Source organism: Coccinella septempunctata, chromosome 3 (assembly GCF_907165205.1).
Source record: "Coccinella septempunctata chromosome 3, icCocSept1.1, whole genome shotgun sequence".
Classification (NCBI taxonomy): domain Eukaryota; kingdom Metazoa; phylum Arthropoda; class Insecta; order Coleoptera; family Coccinellidae; genus Coccinella; species Coccinella septempunctata.
In genome coordinates, this window is record NC_058191.1 from 35627145 (window position 1) to 35654114 (window position 26970).

General features: G+C 37.3%; 1 protein-coding gene across 7 annotated transcripts in view; it reads left to right on the forward strand.

Annotated features, from left to right (window-relative positions):
- LOC123310195 (paired box protein Pax-6) overlaps positions 1–26970 on the forward strand; it is a 71353-nt gene that overhangs the window by 41164 nt on the left and 3219 nt on the right. For 3 of the 7 annotated variants that reach the window (XM_044893623.1, XM_044893628.1, XM_044893625.1), the window contains exons 5-9: positions 3632–3851; positions 7207–7353; positions 7442–7524; positions 18814–19004; positions 22454–22662. In XM_044893623.1, the coding sequence (XP_044749558.1) occupies positions 3632–3851; positions 7207–7353; positions 7442–7524; positions 18814–19004; positions 22454–22662 (850 nt within the window). The remainder of the gene's footprint in view (positions 1–3631; positions 3852–7206; positions 7354–7441; positions 7525–18813; positions 19005–22453; positions 22663–26970) is intronic. The other 4 variants (XM_044893626.1, XM_044893629.1, XM_044893627.1 and 1 more) reach the window with 3 other exon arrangements.

A 26970-nucleotide genomic window follows, 5' to 3' on the forward strand; every position in this document is an offset into this window, starting at 1 on the left:
TTTTTGGATAGATAAGGGTAGAACAATAACCATAGATAACTATTCGACATAACTGACAACTAACAAAAAATTAAAGAAAAAAGACGCGGAAAGCTATCCAAAGGTGTTTTGTTTTTACAGGACAACGCCCCTGCACATAAATCTCATGTTCTTTACATATTTTCGAATTCATTCGTTTCCTGAAGTAGATTCATATTGTGAGACTTTTACGTAGAACGGACAACGGAGGTCATAACCTCTCATTTTCGTACTAAGACCCGTTGGCACCAAACGCACTTAGTGTTAAGTGTCCCTTAAAATGAACCCTTAACTTAAATTACGTTGCACCAACTGTTAAGTTACATTTAAATGGCTAAAGCTTACCTTAAATTTAAGCGCTCCTGTAATGACCACTTAGGTATTTGAAGGCGAGATTCTAACCTAAAATAATTTGTTGAACTCATAAACTGGCTGCAGAACTGCTGTGGTTTGTCTAATAACGTCAAGTACCTTTTATTTGACAATCCATTTCATTATCAATAATAATGCTAATTCAGCAACAAAAAGATGTCACTCTTTGATAATAATATAATAGTTTACTTGACACTGATTGACAGGACAATAAAGTTAGGTTAATGAAATGACAACGATCATCGGCAACCGGCCAACCAATGAAAAGGCTTTATTGGACTAGAATAAAAAACTGAAATATCACTAGATATCAAAACTTAAGGGCCCCTTATTCAAGATTCTGTTAAGCCGCAGTCGTGCAACTGGCAATGAAATTAAGCGTCCATTAACTTTAAACTACGCTTAGTTAAGTACTCATTTTAAGGGGGATTGGTGCAAACAGGTCTTAATAGTATGGAATGTGTCAAATTTCCATGGCCAACCGAGTGCTTTTAAAAAAGTGAATGGAGTATACCTAGATAGATAGATACTCATGAAACAGATGATGAAGATTAACACGTAAAACGATGAAAGATTCAAGTGGTATTATTGAACGGATACTCTTTACGGTTTAAGCATCTTCTTTCTCAATTTTAATGCTGGGGATGCGGTATATCCGAACAATCGTTGCCGAACTAAAAAACGCCACGACAAAGCCGACACTCCACAGTTAATCCATCCCATTTTTCGCGACGCACCTATGTTCCTCCACTTGAAACTCCAGTGAGAAAATTGCGTGGGCAAACAATGCGTCCGCCAGATGCAACACGCAACTTTGCACCCTTGCGGTGTGTAACTGGCTTAGCCCTATCCCTGGCAGTGTCGTTCCCTGTACGATATTAAGGCTTATTCTTCGAGTCAAACCAAGCGAAAAACGCCTCGTCTCCTTTGTGTCACTTACACTCGCAATTTTTGCCTGGCCAGAATGAGTCGGCGCTTGCATGCTCGGGAGATGGGTTAATGTAATAAGAGGAATTGTGTAACTCGCAAAGTGGCTGGATAAACAACGTTAATTAAGTGTGCCATTGTGCAACGTTGTAAACATGATGCATTCGGGGATAGCGTCAGGAACGGGGATCCAGCCGCTATAAATATGGGATATTGTGTAATTTTCACGGGTGTTTTCAGGGGGGTGGACAGCGAGAGAAAGATTGCATTCGACGAACAAGTGCAAAAACCAATTCGATGAAAACTGGATGCTGATTCTATATCTACCTATTCTGTACAAGGTCAATCTTTGACTCGTACAAATATTTAATAGTAGATTCTGTAGTATTCACGTCTATGTTTGAAATAAGTAGAATATGGCAGGAATTTGGACAGGTTGAAATACAATCACTTATGAATTCGCCAACGTTTCGGAACTATTTTGTTCCTTTCTCAAGACTATGATTAATAAATGCCTTTCTTTTAGCCTTGAGAAAGGAACAAAATAGTACGGAAACGTTGGCGAACTTATAAGTGATTGGTTTTCAACCTGTCCAAATTCCTGCCATATTCTACTTAAACATGGACGAAACTATTTTGTTCCTTTCTCAAGGCTATGATTAATAAATGCCTTCCTTTTAGCCTTGAGAAAGGAACAAAATAGTACGGAAACGTTGGCGAACTTATAAGTGATTGGTTTTCAACCTGTCCAAATTCCTGCCATATTCTACTTAAACATGGACGAAACTATTTTGTTCCTTTCTCAAGGCTATGATTAATAAATGCCTTCCTTTTAGCCTTGAGAAAGGAACAAAATAGTACGGAAACGTTGGCGAACTTATAAGTGATTGGTTTTCAACCTGTCCAAATTCCTGCCATATTCTACTTAAACATGGACGAAACTATTTTGTTCCTTTCTCAAGGCTATGATTAATAAATGCATTCTTTTTAGCCTTGAGAAAGGAACAAAATAGTACGGAAACGTTGGCGAATTCATAAGTGATTGGTTTTCAACCTGTCCAAATTCCTGCCATATTCTACTTAAACATGGACGACACTATTTTGTTCCTTTCTCAAGGCTATGATTAATAAATGCCTTCTTTTTAGCCTTGAGAAAGGAACAAAATAGTTCCGAAACGTTGGCGAATTCATAAGTGATTGGTTTTCAACCTGTCCAAATTCCTGCCATATTCTACTTAAACATGGACGACACTATTTTGTTCCTTTCTCAAGGCTATGATTAATAAATGCCTTCTTTTTAGCCTTGAGAAAGGAACAAAATAGTTCCGAAACGTTGGCGAATTCATAAGTGATTGGTTTTCAACCTGTCCAAATTCCTGCCATATTCTACTTAAACATGGACGACACTATTTTGTTCCTTTCTCAAGGCTATGATTAATAAATGCCTTCTTTTTAGCCTTGAGAAAGGAACAAAATAGTTCCGAAACGTTGGCGAATTTATAAGTGATTGTTTTTCAACCTGTCCAAATTCCTGCGATATTCTACTAACAGTAAATTTTTGAGGTCAAAAGAAATATTTTTTCCGATTCGGCTTATAAAAAGATACAGCCATTTTAAATTTTCATTATGAGCTGTGCCACCCCTGGAAAAACAGAATTATCTTCAGAATAACTAGCTAAATCTGTGACACTGCACATCTGTGGATCCTTCAAACAGAGTTACATTCAGCCAAAGCACCCAATTTTCCGAATATCACAGATACTTTTTAATTTTTTAACATCAAATTACTCGAAAGCGGCGCATTATACGAGAAAATATGAGGAATACTTTTATTTTTCAAATCGTTCAAATATTCATTAGATAGTGTCAAACTTAGTGTAAAGAGTTGGGTTCCCTGAATTTTTGTATTTTTATGGTACGAAATGGTCACAATGAGAAAACTGGAAGACTTGGGTGATATCTTGTGTTCGAAAAGGATTAATCAAATAAATGAAAAACTATATTCTGAAATTCATTTCATTCGATCAAACCGTTTGCGAGATACAACTAAAAATAACATTTTTCATGGTTTATCAACAGCCTGTATCTTTTAAACCGAGCCGATTCGGAAGAAATGTTAAAGGAGAAAATTGTTTCTTTTGATCTCTAGAATCTACTGTTAAAATATTTGTACGAGTCAAAGACTCACCCTGTATACGAATTGTCGTATCAGAATCAGAGGTCTACTGTAACTAACAGAACTATCATTTGTGCAGAAAATGCGCTATTGTCCATGATCAATCTTTTTACTGCAACTTTATTTATTTTGTTCCAGGTTTCTTCCATCAACAGGGTGTTGAGAAATTTGGCTTCCCAGAAAGAACAACAAGCCTCAGCACAAAACGAATCTGTTTACGACAAACTAAGAATGTTCAACGGTCAAACGCCGGGTTGGGCATGGTATCCAGGAACACCAACAGCACCCCATCTTGGACTACCACCAGCGCCAACATCCCTCGCTAGTCAAATTACCAGGGACGATCTCCACAAACGTGGTAAGTAGTCTGAGTAGAAATTCATTCCGTCACAAACCTACTTCCTGTACCAAACCTTAGGTTCACGTTTTGAGAGATGGAGATTGCGGAAAAACGTATCAATTAATATCATTTATTCGAATCAGTAAGAATTATGGTTTTTGTACTAAAGTTTCGAAAAAGATATCGCTAAAATGGCCATCGTTAGCAGCGATTATCTGATGTAGTCGATTTTAGAAGTATAGCGAGCGTTATTGTCCTTTTTTCTCATGATTTTCGCTGATTGAGGTGTTTGGACGATGTTTAAAGACCTTATCTTGAAGTTAGCCTCAATGAAAGGAGTCGCAGATTTCTGTCTGAGATTAGCTTCCGTTGAATTCGAGTTGTGTGGGCTGTAGCCCCATCCTGCCGGCATCAGATGTCACTCAGATCGTGTTCATCAGCAAAAATTTTGAATTCAGGCTGAGAGAAGGTTTCCACCATGGAAACGTTCGGTATTTACTTTGACATTTTCCTTCTGCTCCTCGTCTTGTACTGTTCTTCGAATTTACGAGATCAAGACTTGATTGTGTTCGCAGAGGGGACTGAAACATTGACAGGAATCTCGAAATAACTGAAATGCTTGCTCTTTCGTCATCATAGAAAAGTTATTTTCGTAGAACGTACGAACAGCAGAGCTCCGATGCATTCCGGTCCCAATCATGATGCAGACTTAAAACTACGGACCCTGAGGAACACATTGAGCCCTTCCTGTACCCTCCACAGCTCAAAAATGACCCTTCGAAACTCGTTAATCGCCTCTGCTGTACCTTGTAGATACTCATTGCTCCATAAAGATGGAGAGACCAACACCAAGACCAGAAGACCCAATGACTACAATGACCTACAGCTCTCCTTATATTCACCCATTGTTCTGATGCTGTAATGAACCTTCAAAACTCGAAAACATCCAAATGATAGTGTCGGACCATATCTAGACCCACACCACAATCCTTTCCACCCTCAGCAGGCTGCCAAGAATCTCTCCTTTTATCATTCGACTGATTCACCCCCAAAATCCACAAAATAGAGGAGTATCCAAGAACCTCACGCTCATGAAACATCTGAACATCGCGGCGGCGGCGGCGGCGGATTCGCCCGGATAACAAAAGAAATTCAGCAGATATCTCTTCGAAAGACAGCAGGGGTAGCGGGTAAACTCTCGTTCAGGACGTGTTGAAAGCCTTCTCGCCGAGTGTCAGCACCAGCAGGCTGACGGCGGCGTCCCGACCGCCCCCGAGCTACCCTGTTTACTTCCGCTCCCGTAAACTCCACCCCATTTCATATCCTCGTCCTCCCTCGCCATTTCATTCTTGTTTTATTTCATCTTCTTATCCCCTTCTGCTGCCTGGGCCCCCCCTACGCCCTTCTGCGCCCCCAGCCTCCGAACCCCTCGGATTTTCAACCCTCGAACGTCGAGCTCTCTGTTTGTGTTTTCCGCAGAGATGGGAAAATTTGCATAATTTTAGATTTCGATATTTTTTCGGGGGGTGGTTCTTCGTCGGAACGGAGGGTTGAGCTGAGCTATGTGTAGCACGGTTTGCGATTTTTGCTGAGTGGAATGAGGAACTTGAGGATGTTGAGAAAGCAGCTTGAATTTTTATATGTTATGTCCTACACATAACAAACCATCGCTTATAAAATTCTCAGATACTCTCACATACCATATCTAGGGTGAGTCTTTGACTCGTACAAATATTTCAACAGTAGATTCTTGAGGTCAAAAGAAACACTTTTTTCCCATGCCATTTTTTCCGATTCGGCCCTGATAAAAAGATATAGCCATTTTAAGTTTTCATAATGAGCTGTGCCACCCCTGGGAAAACAAAATTTCCTTCAGAATAACAAGCTAAATCTATGACACTACAGATCCGTGGATCTGTGGAGTTGCATTCAGCCAAAGTACCCAATTTTCCGAATATCACAGATATTTTTAATTTTTTAACATAAAATATAATAACTCGAAAACGGCGCATTATACGAAAAAATATAAACAATACTTTTATTTTAGAAAACGTTGAAATATTCATTAGATAGCGTCTAACTTAGTTTCAAGAGTTGGGTTCTTTGAATTTTTGGTATTTTTATGGTAACTGACTGTCATAATGGTAAACTGGAAAACGTGGGTGATATCTTGTGTTCGAAAAAAATTAATCAAATTAATGAAAAAATATATTTCATTCGATAAAACCGTTTGTGAGATAGAACTGAAAAAAATATTTTTTTATGGGTTTTCAGCAGCCTGTATCTTCCTTAACCGTTTGTTTATCAGGAAAAACATTGAAAGAAAACAATTTCCAATGACCAACGATTGTCTATGTCAAGGTTTTTATCATCAGATGTATCAGCGTATGAAATACATTCATACATTTTCTATTTCAGAGTCACTCTTACTTATTTTCAAATTTTTTGAACCTTTGTATATTTTTTTCATTCTTTCCTATTATTCAATTTTCTTTTTCTGAAGCAAGCTAAGCTCAGTGCGGGAAACTTGGACCACTGATTATGTCTCCCGACCACAGCACGGGTCAAGTCTACTTTTTTAAAAAAGGCTTGTAAAACAATATTAATCAATGAAAACAATAAAACTAAATACCACCACGCACCTATTAAACTTTCCGGACAGTGTAACAAACAATAATTATTCCATTTCTCACTTCTTAACAACAAAATCACGTTCAACCCTCTCACTCCCGAACTGCTCTGATGGCGGCCAAAATGGAGTCGCCACTAGTTGTTCCTTGTTACAAGTATGTCGAGTATGTATATGAAATATTTGAAGTGGTTCAAGTCTTCTACCTGAGCAAGTCTCCCAGACTCCCTCTAACTAAAAATGTATGAAGATAAAACTATTGGTATTCAAAATAGCAACAATATTTCTTTATTTGAAACCAAAAAAGAGCAGAAAACTAACAAATAAATAATACAGCTTTCAACAAACTCATTCGAAGAAATGAGAACAAAAACAAATACATAAATACATAACTTGTCCCATGAAGGTTACGGTTGTTATTTATCATGAAATGAAAAAAGAAAAGAAAGATTTTCCAATAAACTTATAAAACTTGAATAAGCAAACTTTATATCAAACATATACTGCACTATTTTCATACAATGAGTAATAAGTACGTACTTATTACTCACTCTCAATAGTACCAGCATCTTCAAACAAGTATCATTAGTAATAACGTCCTTGCCCAAATTCCTCGCAGGTGAAAGCTAAAATGATATATTCGCTCAAGTGCAACCCTCTTTCAATTCACCCTCACCGGCTCTCCATCCCTCAGAACGATCTCCGAGAAGCGCGGGACGCTGAAAAGCTTTTTTATCTTTTCAGATATTATGCATGAAAACACCTCTGATGGTAACTCGGAGCACAATTCGTCTGGCGACGAGGACTCCCAACTGAGGCTGAGGCTCAAGAGGAAGTTACAGAGGAACAGGACGTCATTCACCAACGAACAAATAGATAGTCTAGAAAAAGGTAATTAGGGTCGGGGGAAAAACTCCGGCGGCTGGTTCGCGACCTTTCTTGTTTACTAATGAGCTGTTGTTTTTTTTTCTTTTTGCAGAATTCGAGAGGACACATTATCCGGACGTTTTCGCGAGAGAGAGACTAGCCGAGAAAATTGGATTACCTGAGGCACGTATCCAGGTAACAATGTTTTTACAAATACAGAATATACTGTAGCGCCCCGGTGAATCACATGCATATATTATATTGCAATATTGCGAATCGAACGATTGAGTTGGAGCCAAAATTATGGGTAGATTCAACAAACGGATTAGATCAAAAATAAAAAATCAAATATAAAAATAAAATAAGCTAAAATACACTGGTTATGACCATCTATGCTTTTCGTAGTATACTCCATTCACTTTTATTTTAGCAGTCGGTTGGCCATGAAAATTTGACACATTTCACTCTGTATAGTACGAAAATGTGGGGTTATGACGCTTGTCAAAACATTTTTGGGTTTTAAATCAAAGCTATGTTGCCCGTTCTACGTGAAAGTTTCTGTCATTACGTATTTTATCAGAGATCAATATAATATCATAATATGCATTAGCTTGAGGAGAGTTAATGTTCGTTATCTTCTTTGGCTAAAGTTTGAATACGTATCATCAGTTGTAGATTTCAAAAATATTAACCCACATATAAAATGCAGTTGATACAGTGATTAGGAATGGGTATTTCTCGAAGGAGTTTACAGATAATTACAAGAATGTTAAATTCTTCAACAAAAATCATCTTGCATCAATATAAGTAAAAGGAATTAAAAAAAATTTCAAGTTAAGAGGAACTTCCCCTTTGAACAAAAATTTCACTTGAATTAACAATTAACAGGACAACTGGCTCGTATTTATGGGTGTTTATTTTCAATATATTGATATAATAATAATTAGGTATTTATCGATACCTTAAGACATTTACAATGTATAGGACAAGTCAAATGAAAAATAGAAAAATCAATTTTCGGGAACTTATTCTACGATGATATTCATCGAAAATCCTGTAGTAAACTTTTCGCATTAATTCACTCTAAGGCGCGGTTCTCAATGGGGCGATACGATAAACGATGCGACAGGTGATTCGATAAGCAACGCGACCCTGATCCGACACCGATCTGTTATAACCGTGCAAACGTAAAGGAAGCAACTTATTCAGTGCACACTGAAGCGATCGCGATACTACACCGATAAATATCGAAATTGCGTCGGTTTGGGCGACACAACTGCCGGGTCGCTTCAGCGACAGAAAGGTGATTGAGAATCAAATCGGAAAAAGTAGCATAGAATTTCGTAATTGATTGACAATTAAGCGCTTGATTTGGCTATCGTATCGCTTCAGTGTGCACTGGTGTGTTACGAAGATAAAAGTTGCATCGGGCGATAAAAGATTGCTCATGTTGCATCGCTTATCGTATCGCTCCAGTGAGAACCGCGCCTTACATAAAAATCTCAAATGCCACCACTTTTTTGGGTCTCCCAATAAAAGGAAATTCTTTGTCATCCTCTTCATTCACAATCTTTCTGATTGTGGAAATATTCAGCTGAAATATAAATCGTTTAGATTCAGATGAAACATTAGGTATAATTCTCTTACATTGAATATGTTCGCTACCGTCTGACGTATTGTGGATTTTAGAATGTATCAGGGTATAACTATTTGAATGAGCGGACCTAAATTCTAGATAACACTTCCTGACACCCTGTCTCTTTTTTAAATCACTTTCAGCATTTTCGTAATAAAAATTGATATTTTAGTTGTGGCAACGGCTTTATGACATTAACGATATTTTATGAGTGCCAACCTTAGTCCGTTCTAGTTACAAAAACTTGAGAAATTATTTCATGGCCAACCGACTGCTAAAATAAATGTGAATGGGAATAGTCATTCTATGGAACACTTATACGATGAAATGGAATGAACAGTGATCAGAACTGCTTGTAAGATTTCATTTATTCCGAGAAAAGTATTGACTGTATCGAAATTTTGCAAGAGACTTTTTTGCTTTAGAATTAAATGGGAAATCATAAGAGAATTTAATTTTTCGAAAAAACATCCCACGAAAACAATTTTTGAAGGAAAATCTTTAGGGGTTGTTATTTTCAACATCTAATAATAAAGTTATGAGATCTAAAGAAATTGTGTGAGTAACATCTACTTAGTGCTTCATATTATGTATAGTTTTATGACTCAGTGTTTTTTAGAACCCGTAAAAAAAATTCAAAACTGTCAACTCGTCATTGCCTTCCAAAGGCATCATCTATTTATTTTTCTCGAGAAGGGATTTTGATTTTTCGTTCATTATTTTCTTCTTATTCGGAATTGCATGATAAATTGACCTCGCTTCTTGTACCATGAGTTTTGGCTTCAATTCTTTTCACTCTGCGTTATCGTATGAGCAATATTGGTATAATATGTATATTATGATCATCAGACTTCATGCAACAAGCAGAATATTCGACTTGTATGGAAACGTTGTTCTTGTGAATTAATAATGAATTATTAAGACAATATTTAAATTTGTATTATGCTGAATTGGAGCATATTTATCATGAGAAAAACCTTCACGATTATTGTGATTGAATGTGGAGGCACAAAAATTCAAAAGAGTTTTTATCACTCTCATGATAAGGCCTGAAATACTTCGAACATATCCACGCTTACTCTCGACAAGCCACCACTCACTTTTTTAAAACATAAATATAAACTTACCTATGCAACATCTACAATTCATCCCTCATTCATTATGACTGGATAGCACTACAAGAACATTCAATGCTTTCAGCGGGAGTTTAATTCATGAAAAGATGGCAACTCCACTCCGCGAAACTGTTTTCCATTCACTCTGTCTGAAAGAAGACCGCTCTTAGGGATCTTGCTCCGTCCGTAATTTGGATAAGTAACATTCTGAAAAGAGCAGTTTCCAAAACGGCGTACACAGGCAGATACTTTATCTAAATTACTCCGAGCATACACGTCTCATCATCTAGAAAGCCTTTTTGAAGTTTAATTCGAACCTGAATGAACGCTGCTCACTTTCGTGCAGGAAAGGAAGGAATATTTTGTTGCAATTTTGTAAATTGCGATTGCTCTATTTGAAAACGCCACGGGGGAGGGTAGGCAGGTGGATGGATGCTGGCATTGGTTCAAAGGGCCACGTATGCCCTTTGACGTGACGGGGATGTTTTCCTTCAATCACTAAAAGCCTTGTTGAATACGGTTTTTATGGTGGATTGTCTAGGTTATGATGTAATTTGAAAATGTTTGTTGTAAGGTGAGCCCAGCTTTGAATAATATATGTTTTTACACCTATGAGTAAAGGTGACTTTTCTCTGAGATTCGCGGAAAAACGTTTTGATCTAGAACCATTACTATCATTATGAAAAAGCGTCTATTTCTGGTGGTTTATTATTTCTGTTCTGTTTTTTTTTTATCAATTTTCAACTTTTCATTCCCTTTACGATGACACTCGGATTTTCCCAAGGATTTTTCTCAACAATAATACGAATTGCAGTTTTTCAGTTTATCGATTTCATCTGTACGTGTTACTTTTGCATTGACTCTACAAAGTGAGCCACAAATTTCGTAACTACGATATTCAATATTTCTTGGAATATGCTAGAATAATTCAATTTTTATTTCAAATGAGGCAAATTTTCTTGTGTTATTGAGGGATTCAAATATCGTCTACGAGGAATGGAGGGTGGTTGGGGTTTTACTAATGACCACCCTAACTTCTTGTTCCAGAAATAGATAGACCTTGTTTTTTCGATTTTTAATTCGAGGCTGCAAATTTATATATCAATAAAAGTTAAAATTTCTACCAAAAAAACTCCCTACAAAAGGCAGAAAAAGAAACTACATATTTCTGTGATTATTTATCATCGAGAATTTTTTATATCGAAAGAGTGGACATAAAGAGTGGACTATGGAGAGTAGAGAGAAGGAGAACGATCGCCTTACTAAAAATGTGTCTCCAAAAACCGGGAAAATAGGAGTCGCTGCTGTCGCTAGGTTGATCGATAAGTAGTGGGGATTTAATCGTCAATTTAAAATGAACAGCCTTCATTTAATTTCAGCTCATGTGTCGTCATAGTTTTTTCTGATGATTTTTCAAATACGTTTCTTCAAATCTATAATAAATATGAATTATATGCTATAAAATACAATTCACATTATAAAGGGGACTAAGTAATCAGCTTCATTCATTCATAATTCTTAATAATCAATGACGAAATCAATGGAATTCAAGAGAAATTATAGATCAAAAAAAGTATGCCTACATACATAAATATGTTCCATTGTTTATTGAAAGCAGGATATGTTTGTTGGTTTAATGTAATCTTCGAAATTATATACATTTGCAGTGAGGAGTAAAACATATCAAGACATCAAAAGGTAGCAATCTTAGAGTTATCACTTATTAGAGTAGATTATGTTTCCAATACTCAGCTGAGAACCGTTAAAAACTATATATTATGTTATGCCAACAAAATTATTCGAGAATGTCCACTTCTGAACAATATAGTTTTATTGTTTAGATATTCTTATTCAGAAAGGTCTACTCCTCACGAGGGATGACAATTTCGATTTCGTTTATAATTAATCCATCATCTTTTTTGATATCTTCATCACAAAAGTGCTCTTGACAAATTGATTCCGAGCCGATTCTTGTGGTAAGGTTTTTTTCACACAAAATGCACTGTGAACTTTTATGTTTTCTCCTTTTCTTTCCGATGCCAAACCATTCTCACCCTAGCGCACTCTTCAACATTTCATCATGGTCTCTTATAAAAAATCGAAAATATTCATATTCTAATCATCTGTCACCAGGAACACAGTTCACTCAGCCAACTTCAACTAGTTGAAATCAAAATTTCGCCATCCCGTGATCGCCAGCGCGGCTATTGGCAAAAACATGAACTACCTATTGGTGCATATTTAGGGGACAAATAATCTGTGGTTTCTAAGCAGCGATCGGCGTTCTCCTTCTCTCTACTCTCCATAAAGTGGACTGAGCAATACCTGCCTGGAGTTGTCCACTCTGTAGAAAGAGACAGAACGAATTTGCGGCCAATACCTGTCTCTTTTCTGTCTACAATGACGTGGAGTGTGGGCCAATCAGAATTCTAGAGAATGACAATTACTAGCCGCAAAATCGCTTTGTATCTTTCTCATTTTCCGCCGTATTCACGGAAAGAGATTCTTTGTCTATGACTATGACAGATGACGTTGTTTATCTGTCAACCAGTGAGATTGCTTTTTACGCCAGAAAAAACTGACATGTCTGTTCGCGAGCCATTTGAAATTTCCATCGAATAGATATGGATATGAATTACAACAATAATAAACATGGATCGATAGTTCGAAAAGAAATATGGCAGACTCTCGCTTGGTTTTGCTCTCTTCGACCATCAGAAAGTCCTTGAACGCATCGGCTCGAAGCAGTCCGGCTGAAACGGAAAGTGAAATGCGGCCAGGCCGTGAACCCCCTCATTAAACATCCGATTTGGATTTGCCACTTGTGATCAATACTTTTAACCAGCGAAGCTTGAAAACATGCGTCAACACGCCGCTCGCCCGGGTCTCCATCCGAACAAAATTTCCCCTTTCTCCCGCGCCGTTCCTGGAGGCTGCTTTTCCTTCGGCGAGTACGCCGCCTCTCGCACGTTGTTATCGTTGTACATCCAACACGAAACGGGGGTAATGATAAATATTATGATACAAAGGATGGAGGCAACTTGATGGGATGAGGCTGTTATTAGGGTTGAATGGGGAAATATGTTTATCTGTTTGCGTTACAAAGTGCATCGACATACAAGAAGACTTTTTCCTAGGAGATAAGGGTGGTTCGAAAGTGCGCTGCTGATCTGATGCAATTAGAACTAGGGGGTGTTAAGTTACAGGTTGAGATTTGAATTAAGCGCCAGTTTCTCTGTCATGGCGTTACCTGAAACCTATAGCAATACAACAGTGAATATTTATCATGGGTCCGCAGTTTATGCTGGTTTCCACACCACCTTGAATTGGTCCTCATATGACAAATTTTTCTGTGTACCGATTATTCTGTTGACAATGTCAATTGACTTTTACTTGAAAACCCTTCAGGCGTGAAATAGAAGAAACAATGCAAGAAAAACTCAAACTCGGTTGAAAATGCGTTTATTATAAGACTGATGCCAGGTACGGCAGATTAACAAATGCCATACCGCTCCACCATAGAGACACCTATCCAAAAAAAAGGGACAATCATAATTTTCATTGAATTTCGGCAGTTTCATCACATCTGAACATTTTTGCTACTACTGGTAGAAGCCAAGATGCTGTGTTGAACCCAATATTCGTACAAATATAGCGAAATTGGGCTTCGGTTAATCATCATTCTGTAGATTTCAGTAATTGTTGAGGTTTTTGAAGGAGAAGGTTGAAGAAATTGTGATAAATTTTGAAAGTTCTTGTTAATTGTCACGTAAGGGTCGCCAAGTTCTTGAGAATTTCGAGATATGACGAGAAATTTTATGCCAATACCTAGATTTCTTGTCAAGAAATCTTGAAATATCTTGTCCAACCATGAATACCCTAGAACGTGTTCATTTGTGTAAAAGATAACATATTTTAACATGAAATACCTATTTTTCTTCATTGCCCTCATTTTATACTAGAAAAATGTAACGTCCAGTTTCATAATCGAATTCAAAGTCACTTTAAGCTTCAAAGCTTCCTTTACTGTCATTTTTACGGCCGGTTTCAGAATCAAAACTAAAGTCGCTTTAACTTTAAAGCTTCCTTTATCCTACTAACGGCTGGTTTCATAATCAAACCTAAAGTCGCTTTAATTTTAAAGCTGCCTTTAACCCTACTAAAAATGACAGTAAAGGAGGCTTTGAGCTTAAAGTGACTTTAAATTTGATTATGAAACCGGCCGTAAAAATTACACTAAAGAAAGCTTAAAGTGACTTCAAATTTGATTATGAAACCGGCCGTCAGTAGGGTTAAAGGAAGCTGTAAAATTGAAGGCACTTTAAGTTTCATTATGAAACCAACCGTAAATTGAAAATAATTAATGATAATATTGTTGAAACTCCAATCGGAACCTAGATTTGCAATTTTCACTTTCCGGCATACACTCTTTTATGTGTATGAAAAGATGGCTCAAGTTATTATTTTCGTCGTTGGTACTTGGTACTTGGTACCTAAATTTCGAAAGAATAACAAGTTCTTTCTGTCAGTATTGCCACTAGTACCTACCTACAACTATCTTACATTGATGAATGCTGCTGCTTGTTCCTTTTACTGTGGCTTTCGCAGTTATGGCTTCAGATTCAGGTTTATCGTTTTTACTCGCATTAGTTGAAGACGCTTTAGTTTCACCGATCATTTTATATTTTTACTAAAAGTTAGTGAAGTGAGTGAAGTCAGTAGTAAATATTCTGAGTCAGAATCGGAGCAAAATGGGTCGGCTGACGTTCTGTTTACTGCAGAGTCAATGTCACTTATGGTAAAATATGACAACTACTTTGTGATAATCAAGAGTAGGCATACGAATAAGTTGCAATTCAGTTAATAGTCGATTGGATTGGTAATGACGTAGAAGGTGAAAAAGTCAAGTTCAATTGACAAATCAACTTGAACTTTCGTCCCAAAAAGTTGTTATTATTCAAATTGTACTGCCTGATTATATGATAGTTGCGCCACAGTATTTCAACTAGTACCTACCTACCTTGTGCTTGGAGAATGCTGCTGCTTTTTCTTTATACTGCCGCTTTCGCAGCTACAATTTCAGATGCAGATTTATCATTTTCATTCGCATTATTCGAAGAAGCTTTTGCGTCACTGATCATTTTATATTTTTACTGAAACTTACGTTTCTCTGTATTGCTTGTTAGTGAATATCGAGAATCGGAGCCAAATGGCTCAGCACTCAGCAGACGATGTGTTTACTGAAGAGTCAATGTGACTTATGGTAAAATAAGACTACCACTTCGTGATAATCACGAGTAGGCATAGAAATAAATTGCAGTTCAGTTAGCAGTGGCGTATCGATAGAAAATAGTAATAGATAAAATTAAAAAGAAGATAATTTAAAATAAGTTCAACTTTAGTGCCAAAACGTTGTTATTATTCAAATTGCACTGCCGGATTATATAACAGTTACGTTAATTTGCGCTTGTGTGACGTGGCGTGTGCAGATACCAAAGGGTGCCGAGTATTTTCGATCTCCTATTCTTTCTATATTTAACTTGGTAATAATAAAAACCTCACTCAACTAAACAGGTAAAGAGTGCAACTGCACGACGTCATTTTGAGTTCGTCAGAAAACAAATAAATATAGGGGAACCACCAGATTGTCGTGTTAGCATGAAACGCGATGAAAAGTTCGCCTGAGAATCACCATGTACGCTGTTACTCACTGGTTGATTACAAGATCTTTAAATTTCTTGAGTCAAGACAAGATTTTTTTAAATATCTTGACTTTTTCTCAAGACAAGAATTTTTGTCATTTCGACAACTAATTGTCAGCATAGAACAGTGAAGAATAACTCAAAGACCATTTCGGCGACACAATGGCTCAGTTGGAGTATTTAATGCCCCATTAAATTTAAAAATGTGATTATTGAAGGGAGGATTAAAATTTTAATGGAGCAACTGGTCGTAAAACGGATAGTTGGATTCACTACATGGTAATGAAGCTCTTTTTTTCCTCGTATATACCGTGATCATTGTAATACACCCAACGGATTTATTACTCGCAGTTTCCGTGGAAAAGTCTGGACCGCCGACAGCGAAACTCAACTTTCATGAATGCCGAATAGCGACAGATCGGGGTCTATATATCCGATGAAGAAAAGACCCACGTCTGGCGAGCGCTGCGGTTCCAATCAACTGATGTTCCCGAATTTTCTTTCATTTTTCATCTCGCATCGTACATCACAACAAGAAATAATCGAAAAAAGTAATATCCAACGAAGCTGAAGAAGGAACGGCAGCCGGGGGCATTTTACGTCCCTCCCTCGGATGAAAAATTACTACTCCTTCTCTTTGTCTCCTCTTTCTACCTCCCTTGTACTTTTATTTATGTTGCGGGGCTATGACATGGCCAATATTGCGTGGACCGGACGGCCGCATTAGTGACGCTTGGTTTCAGCCCCACCGAATAATTTGGTATGGGGGTTTTGTGTCGTTTTGGCTCGGAAAATGCACTTCATGGAAGTCCTCTCTCTTCGTGCTTCGTGTGATGAAGATTGCTTGGAAACGTAACTGCTTTTGGTTTATGGGGTGAAATTTGGTTTAGAACCGACGAACTAAGAGGATTTCACAGATACCGGTAGATTCGGGTGACTTGGGACAGTCCTGTAACTTGGGACAATTACCCCCCTTGCAGATTTCTTTGTTTCTTACCATTTATGAGTGAAGGGACAAACTTATGAGATTGTGTAGCGTCTTTTCGGTTACAATAAATGAGTTACTGCAGTTTCGTTGGCGATAAATACTGAATATTCCTCCCTTGATTTGTATTTCATTTTCGATTATAGTAACAAATTCAGCTTGCAAACAGTCATATTAGCTCTGAGCTTCAATATTTATTTATACTTTGAACGTTAAAACGTTCTTCGTCAACAAGTTGACAAACGTCAAGAACACTAAATTGACAAAAATATTCCCTTCAAAATAACAAGCTACATCTATGACACTACCGGTAGATTCGAGTGACTTGGGACAGTCCTTTAACTTGGGACAATTACCCCCCTTGCAGATTTCTTTGTTTCTTACCATTTATGAGTGAAGGGACAAACTTATAAGATTGTGTAGAGTCTTTTCGGTTAGTTTAACAATTATTTTCTGTTGCCGTGACTAGAGCGTTTGAATTGACAGGAAAATTAACGAATTCAGGAGAGTAAAAGCGCGTTTTTTTATGGCCCTTATACTTTCTAGTGTCCTGTACATGTGTTTTACTTTGTGCATGTGTAATATTCTTCTGGATACGTGGGATATTGGGATATTAGATATGTCATGAAACAAGGTTGTTTACAAATCAAACGGCAACATGGATCTCATTTCTTTATTCTGTTTTTTCATAGGGTGACAATGCCGAATAGATACAAGCGGCGCATTGGCAGCAGGAAATATGCCGATTTTTCGCAGGATATTGTTATTTACGTCATTTCCACAAAGAAATCACCAAAGAATGAAAGAAATCAAAGTTCCCTTGTTTTGCTTAGTTTTTTTACATTTGAGTTGCAATATATTTACTTTCGCTGTAATAGGGATTTATCATTTGATTTCCTTACCGAATTTCAACTATATAATCACAAATTATAATTTCTCGAAACTATACACCGTCCAAAGTCACCTATTTCATTTGAGTGTTGAGAAATCATTAGATTTTAACTAGTTTCCCAAGACTGCCAAATCGGTGGGTGACTTGGGACAAGTATATTTAATTTTTTTTAATTTATATCCAAATTCTGAAGCATGGTGTATATCCTAATCAACAGTCTGCGTCATTTAGCATACTTGAACCTCTTTCTCACATGAAAATAGGTCACCGTTTTTGAAATATGACAAGTTGAATTTCAAAATCAACCCAAATCACCCGGATCTATGGTATTCTTAGTTTGAAATTAAACAGAAAACTTCAAAAAGAATGAAGAAATCTTAACAAATCATCACAAACCATGGACCCCCTGGCTTCTTCCTCAAATGACATAATGACAAACCAACCTCGCGTGATCTTTGACTCGTATGAATATTTTGATAGTAGATTCTTGAGGTCAAAAGAAACACTTTTTTTCTTCACCATTTTTTCCGAAACGGCTCGGTTAAGAAGATACAGGCTGTTGAAAAACAATGAAAAAATTTATTTTTAGTTCTCACAAAAGGTTTTATCGAATGAAATTAATTTCGGTATTTAGTTTTTCATTTATTTGATTATTCTTTTTCGAAAACAATATATCACCCACGTTCTCCAGTGTTCTCATTATGGCCATAACGTACCTACTATAAAAATACCAAAAATGCGAAGAACCCAACTCTTAAACTAAGTTGGATGCTTAATAAAAGTATTTTTTCATATCATTTCATGTAATTTGATGTTCAAAATTAAAAAGTATATGTGAAATTCGAAAAATGGAGCACTCTAGATGAATACAACTCTGTTTGAAAGATCTGCGTGTAATGTCACAGCTTTAGATAGTTATTCTGAAGGTAATTTCGTTTTTCCAGGGGTGGCACAGCTCATTATGAAAACTTAAAATGGTTGTATCTTTTTATCATTGCCGAATCGTGTACAGTTACACCGACGTCTTATGAGAATAAAAAGTAAATTAGATTCATTAATGTATCCCCGACAAGACTTTTCCCCACACATATTTACACATCATCCCTTTGGAAACACGACAAAACGTCACTAACGTCACTCTCTCATTGTTACAGGTTTGGTTCAGCAATAGACGGGCGAAATGGCGCAGAGAAGAGAAATTGCGAAACCAGAGACGCGTGGCGGATCAGGTGGGGGCTATCAGTCCTCCATCTTCATCCGGAAGACTACCCATCAACTCCGGTTTCAATTCCATGTATTCGTCGATACCGCAACCCATTGCAACGATGGCGGACACGTATAGGTAGTAAGAACTCGCATTTTTCTCTATTTATTCGTTTCGAAGTCGAGCACCCAAAGATGCCGAAAGAATTCTCTATGGTTGCTCGAATCGAAAGCCAGTGTTTGTGTCAAGTCGTGTATTGAGGTTAAGGTCGTTAGGTAACGTTATTTGTTTTATTCTTGAGTACTTATAAGATACTATGAGGACCAAATTTCATATTTCAAATTGTGAAAAGATTAAAATTATTTGTAAAAGAAGAGAAAATCCATAAAATCTCTAATTTATCTCTAGAAATATCTTTCATTTTGATCAAAGTACTCTTAACTTCACCTCCATAATGGTGGTAAATGGTAATGCTTTCCATCTCCGAAGAAGGAGCCTCGTGGGCACCAGCTTCTGCTTTGACGAATCTTCTACGATGATCTGACAGAGATCAAAGGAGTACCTCAAAAGCCTTCTTGGTCCTGGTGCTCAAAATGTAATAACTGAAGTCCAGTGCTCTTCAAGAATTTTTCGCATGGCAATATGAGATTTGTGTGCAGGGGCGTTGTCCTGCAAAAACAAAACACCTTTGGATGGCTTTCCGCGTCTTTTCTCTTTAATGTTTTCCCGTAGCTTGGTTAGTAATGTCTAATAGTAATCTCCGGTTATTGTTCTACCCTTATCCAGAAAATCAATCATGATTACTCAGTGGCAATCCAAAAAAACCGAAGCAAGAACTTTTCCAGCAGATTTTTGGACACGAAACGTCTTAGGTCTTGGAGAACCAGAGTGTCGCCATTCCATCGATTGTTGCTTTGTTTCTGGATCGTAGAAATGTACCCAAGTCTCATCCATAGTAACAATTCGGTTTAAGAAGTCTACATCGTTTTCAAATGCGATACTTCTACCCTTGCACGCTTTTGGTCAACATTCAAACATTTGGGGATCCATTTCGCAGCAATTTTTCTCATGTCCAAATTGACGTGAACTACATGATGAAAGCGTTCGTATGAAGTATTCAGTGCTTCAGATATCCGTTGTAGCCCAATTCGTCAGTGTGACAAATTCATGTCATGAACTGCATCGATATTTTCGAGGACTGACACAAAAACTGACCTTCCCGATCGCTCATCATCTTCAATGGATAATTTACCTCCTTTGAAGCTAGCAGTCCAATTTTTAACGGTCGCATAAGAAGGATATTGATCACCAAGGGTATTAAGCATATCTTCGTAAATCTGCTTACCTCTTAACCCTTTCAAATACAGGTACTTGATGTTGGCTCATTACTCCAATTTTTCGATTTTCACAATTTCGGTGGACATATTCGTTCTTTTAATTTATTGCGTAACTCTGGTTTACTTTTTTGACCTCAAACTTCACACTGACACTTCATGAGTTATTGTTCGTTGGTGTGGTAACGCAATATTTTGTTAATGCATGGAACTGGTCTAGGCTAACTAGATATCAATACATCCTCGTATAACAGATTTATTGATTCGATTGATTTCCACTCGTTCTTCATAGAATGCGGAACTTGTTAACTATCCTACACCAAACTTTCACGTCTATGAAAACTTCATTTCAAAAAGCACCACGATGAATGACCATCACTCAGAAAAGTATCGCTGATATCCTGTGGGAAAACGCCGTCCCAATAAACTCATTACCTCGTCCTATGCACCCCCTACACGCCGTGAACCCGAGGTCAAGCCCAGGCTACACCGTCGGCATCCTCACGTCCTACACGTTGATTGACGTAAAGAAAGACCCCTGTCATACTGTCATGTCACACGTCCTCGGACCCCGGCTTGGATTAGCCCGTCAAATCGAGTAGCCGGATCAGCGGGAGGCTTAGGGCCCCCGACGTCTTGGGTAGATGGAAAACTGTGAGCCCAGCTACCGGGATTGTCAAGGATCATACGTGGATTCCTTAGATTTCAACGGACGAGACTGACAGGCAGATACGCATACCGATGAGGTGTTGTTGGATGTACAGTTATATCGAGAATTTTATCAAATGATTCGAGGGTAGGGAGTATTTTTTCGAACGGTAGTAGAAGGCTTCCTTGCCGACAAAAAAGTTAATTACCCATTGGAATCTTGGCTTTGTTCCCCAAACGTTCGGATACTTTGAAAAACTTCCAGAGACGGATTATGCATTTCAAATGAGCAGCCTTTGAAGGATGCAAGTTGATGAGAGCAACAACTCTAAAAGACGAGAATAAGGATTATAGTCTAGTTGCTTCAAAAATGCAATGACTTCACAGCGGGGGGCTGATCAGGCTAGTACTTGTCAGTACTTCGTGTTCACTATGATATTCCGTACGAGAATGTATTGATATCTAGTTAGCCTAGACCAGTTCAGTGCATTGAAAAGAATATTGCGTTACCATAGCAACGTCCAATAACTCATTAGAAGTGTCAGTGTGAAGTTTGAGGTCAAAAAACTAAACCCTAGTTACGCGATAAATTAAAAGAAAGAAGATGTCCACCGAAATTGAGAGAATCGAAAAATTGGAGTATCGAGCCATCATCAACTACCTGTATTTAAAAGGGTTAAGAGTCAAGCAGATTTACGAAGATATGCTCAATACCCTTGGTGATCAATATCCTTCGTATTCGACCGTTAAAAATTGGACTGCAAGCTTCAAAAGTGGTAAATTATCCATTGAAGATGATGAGCGATCGGGAAGGTCAGTTTCTGTGTCAGTCCCCGAAAATATCGTTGCAGTTCATGACATGATTTTATCAGACTATCGAATTAGGCTAAAACGGATATCTAAAGCACTGGATACTTCATCATGTAGTTCACGTCAATTTGGACATGAGAAAAATTGCTGCAAAATGGATCCCCAAATGTTTGTATGTTGACCAAAAGCGTGCAAGGGTAGAAGCATCGCGTTCGATCTGTGCTCGATTTGAAAACGATGTAGACTTCTAAAACCGAATTGTTACTATGGCTGAGACTTGGGTACATTTCTACGATCCAGAAACAAAGCAACAATCGATGGAATGGCGATAGTCTGGTTCTCCAAGACCTAAGAAGTGTCGTGTCCAAAAATCTGCTAGAAAAGTACATGCTTCAGTTTTTTGGGATTGCCACTGAGTAATCATGATTTATTTTTTGGATAAGGGTAGAACAATAATTGGAGATTTCTTTTCGACATTACTGACCACTCTACAGGAAAAAATTAAAGAGAAAAGACTCGGAAGGCTATCCAAAGATTTTGTTTTTGCAGAACAACGCCCCTGCATACAAATCTCATATTGCCATGCAAAAAATTCGTGATTTAGGGTTTGAATTATTAGAACCCCTCTCCCTTAGTCACCAGATTTGGCTCCATCCGACTATCATCTCTTGCTTCAACTTGAAACTTAGCGGACCTTCTCGCATTGGTCAGGCTGGTACCAGCAGCACCAATCGGCGTTTCAATTTTCCGTCAACAAAATGCTAAACGTTACTCAAAAATGTTATAATTTTGTTTCAGTTCGATGTCTTCTGGACTCAGTAGTAGCTGTCTTCAACAAAGAGATCCCACGGGATATCCTTACATGTTCCATGACCCATTACACACTTTGAGTTCCTCCTACAACTCCAGATCCTGCAATCCAGCGGTGGCGCATGCGCAGCCTTCTAGCCACGCAAGTTACCCCCCAGGAAGCACCCCGACATCTGTACCTGTATCAACTGGAACTGGTGAGTTTCTTCCCTCACAAACTAAGAGAAATCAAACTATAGATTACTACAAAGGGTGTTTTTAAAATGAGCCTTTTTTCATCGAAGACACCTATATGCTAAACTTTAGTTTTGACTATACTAATTCTACCTAGACTATTTGCTTGTGACCAATAAACCAAGAAAAAACGTAAATGGCGAGAAAGACTTCATCATTCAAACAAATTATCCAGATAATGAACGAACGAAAGTATCTTCCCTGAGAACCAGTCAGATCTGCCATCAATTTGTACAAAATTTATAATTCGCGGTTTTCAAAACAATCGACAAGATGTACGGGGTAAGAGGTTAAACTTTCATCAAACAGAAAGCAGCTTTCATAAAACTTTGATTGTCCGATCAACGATTTGACAGTAACTCGATGTCTATAACGAAATCACTAGAACCTTTTAATTTCTGAATATATTGAAGAAATGGCAGTTGAGAAAAACTGAATGGACGTATAAACATCATTATTTGAAGCGAGAATGATATTCTGAATGATCAAGACTGAATGATCGATTGAAAACAAATTGACGTTTATTCGTCGATCAAGCGTTGATTCCCCGATCAAGCTTTATGAAACGCGGGGATAATAAACAGAGTTCCGCTTTAAAAAGGATCCCTAGTCCAGGTTACATTGAATCGAATTCAAATTCAAGAGAAGATGATTTCCTTTTGAAAGTTTTAAGTAGAAGATTTTAAGTGAATGGGTATCTTCTGTTAAAAAAAACTGAACTTTGAAATTACCTATTTCATAAATATTCAAATGATATCATTCCAATTCTGACGCCTTCAAAATAGGTCCTAACGAAATTTCTAAAGAAGCTTGGTCAGCCTAAATAGTTGAGGAGTCGTTTATTGCTTGGTACGACGTGTTCACACATGATAGCTACTATTGTCTCTAAATTCGGCCACTTTAAACGCAAATTCAATATCATAAATTCTTGCGGTATGCGTAACACTAGCCACATACCTAAAGAAGTTTCAACTTAAAAAAATTCCAAACTACTTATCGTTGAAAGCCTCTAAACAATTGGCATCTTCCAGTTTCGCCTCCCACGATTATTACGTGCTCGAAAACATCAAGAGATCGGCTACCGAAAGAGTACGCACGCCGACAAAAGTACCTTCCTTGAAAACAAATCGATTTAGGCGGAATACAAAGCCTAAACATCCGCAAGTGTTTATCCACAGGACCGTTTTCCTTTCTTCCCCGATACTTATTTCGTATTTAAATACAGTCTATGTTTTTCGAAGCCGTCTTACCTTGGTCTGAACTTAACTTCATGGGAATCTTTTTGTGTTTGTCATAATAGGGCAGACAGATCGATTACGTTGATGTTGTCGAGGGGGATGATGCTGAAAAGGGCTATAATCTTACCTCTATGGGTGGGCGCGGTGAAAGAAGGATTTGGACACTTTCCGAAATTGTTTATTCGAAATAGGGGAGCACCTGAAAATGTTATCCGCTTCGTAATACGGCTTATGATTGCCGTGGAAATACTTCTTTCTATATCGCATTGCGTTATAGTTTTGAGTGGAGGTATTTCGAATAATGAACTTTAGAAAGGAGCATTCGCAGAAGCAGGGGATAAACAGTTTCAACATCTCAATACTAATGTTTATCCATAATCCTTTGAATAAGGTATGAAAACATCAGATAAACAAGGTTTGTCCAAGTTTAGTGCCGTTATAATTGGACATTTTGTGCAAGAGTTCACCTGAATTTTGTCTCTTTACCTACTTGATTGAAGTTTGAAGCGCAGCCACGTTGCATTTGCGAATTGTTTTTTGGGAATATGGTTTTGAATATATAAAAATTTGCAGCAGAATGACAGCGGAGTTTTTCGAAAAAAAAAATTTATAAAAATCGATAAATGTTATTAGGAATAATGAAGAATGATAACGCCTAAACGGCAATGAATAAAATAAAAAGGATAAATTCAGATGCTTCTCAGTTCATCATCCGTCTGACATTCGCAAAGCGAATCGGCGTACTTAATTAGGGAAAATATGGGACATATGCTATTGTCTTCGTCTTGGTTTATATCTGGAGGGGATTGAATCGGACTTCGTTTCATGTTGGGTGACGCTCTATTACCCAGTAGAACACGCCAACATTGAATAAAGTTCCATCAATGCTAGGTTGCTCTGATGAGGCCAAATGAGGCCGAAATCATGGTCAGCATCTGCTTTTCTTCGGTGGAGCGTACTCCATTTAGGGCCTTGACGATGGCAAATTGGCTAGCTCAATTCAGATCTTAACACTTGTCGATATTCATATCGTCGGGTGGTATGCATCTGAATTTATCCTTTTTGTTATTAGGAATCCTAATATAATGTGTTATCTCTCACACCTGCGGAAGAGGCTCGAAATCACAGGGTTACAGCCAGTTGAACAATCAATTTTGGAGTCCCTTCAATTTGAGAATATCTCTTTTCAGTGAGACTAAAGGAACCATTGAAATTGAGGGGATTAAAAATGATTATGAAACTGGCTCTTAGTTGCTATTCTGTGAGCTTCATGTTAATTTTCAACGCTCAACGCATGTTTATTATTAATCGCACATACACTTAATCATCAGGATATTATTTGAAATTAGAAAAAATGTATAGCTAAATTTTAAGACACCTTTAATTCTCAAACATTCCTTGAAATTTCAACATGAAGCTTGGAATAACTACTTTTGTTACACTTAGATACAGCCAGTTTCATAATCAACTAAAGACTTTTCTATTTTGAAGCTTCTTTAACTATAGGTATACTTCATTCACTTTTATTTTAGCAGTCGGTTGGCCATGGAAATTTGACACATTTCACTCTGTATAGTACGAAAATGTGGGGTTATGAAGCTTGTCAAAACATTTTTGGGTTTTAAATCAACGCTATGTTGCCTGTTCTACGTAAAAGTTTCTGTTATTACGTATTTTATCACAATGTCGAATCTCTTCAGTTTATACAAACTGATTGAAGGTATACCAAATCCAGTTATTTGCATGGAAAATACAAGAGATCAGTATTATATCATAATATGCACTAGCTTGAGGAGAGTTAATGTTCGTTATCTTCTTTGGCTTACATCATTCGTAGATTTCAAAATATTAGATAGAATAGAAAAATCCATTTTAGGGAACTTATTCTCCTATGACATTTATCGAAAATCCTGTAGTAAACTTTTCGCATTAATTCACTTAAACATAAAATTCTCAAATGCCACTACTTTTTTGGGTCTCCCAATAGAAGGAAATTCTTTGTCATCCTCTTCATTCACAATCTTTCTGATTGTGGAAATATCCAGCTGAAATATAAGTCGTTTAGATTCAGATGAAACATTATATAAATTCTCTTACATTGAATATGTTCGCTACCGTCTGACGTATTGTGGATTTTAGAATATCAGGGTATAACTATTTGAATGAGCGGAACTGAATTCTAAATAGCACTTCCTGAAACCCTGTCTCTTTTTTCAAACACTTTCGGCATTTTCGTAATAAAAACTATTATTAGTTGTGGCAACGGCGTTATGACATTAACGACATTTCATGAGTGCCAACCTAGCTTCGTTCTAGTTACAAAAACTTGAGAAAATTATTTCATGGCCAACCGACTGCTAAAATAAATTTGAATGGAGTATACCTATTCTAAATACAGGGTTAGTCTTTGACTTGTACAAAAGTTTCTCTTTTTGGTAGCAGCTCCAATACAGGGTGAGACGGGCTGTTGAAAAATCATAGAAAAATGTCATGATTTGCTCTCAGAAATGGTTTTAACGAATGAAATGAATTTCGAAATTTAGTTTTTCATTTAGTTGATTCATATTTTTCGAACACAAGATATCACCCACGTCTTCCAGTTTTCTCATTATGACCATTACGTACCATAAAAATACCAAAACTTCAAGGAACCCAACTTTTGAAACTAAGTTGGACGATATCTAATGACTATTTGAACGTTTTGCAAAATATTCTTCGTATTTTCTTTTTTTTCGAGTAATTTGATGTTCAAAAATAAAAAATATTTTCGGGAAATTGGGTACTTTGGCTTTATTCAACTCTGTTTAAAAGATCCATAGATGTGTAGTGTCACAGATTAAGCTAGTTATTCTGAGGGGAATTTTGTTTCTCCAGGGGTTGCATCGCTCATTATAAAAATTTAAAATGGCTATATCTTTTTATCAGGGCTGAATCGGAAAAAATAGTATGGGAAAAAAGTGTTTCTTTTGACCTCAAGAATCTAATGTTAAAATATTTGTATTGGTCACATACAGTATGAGAGGGAATCGTTTC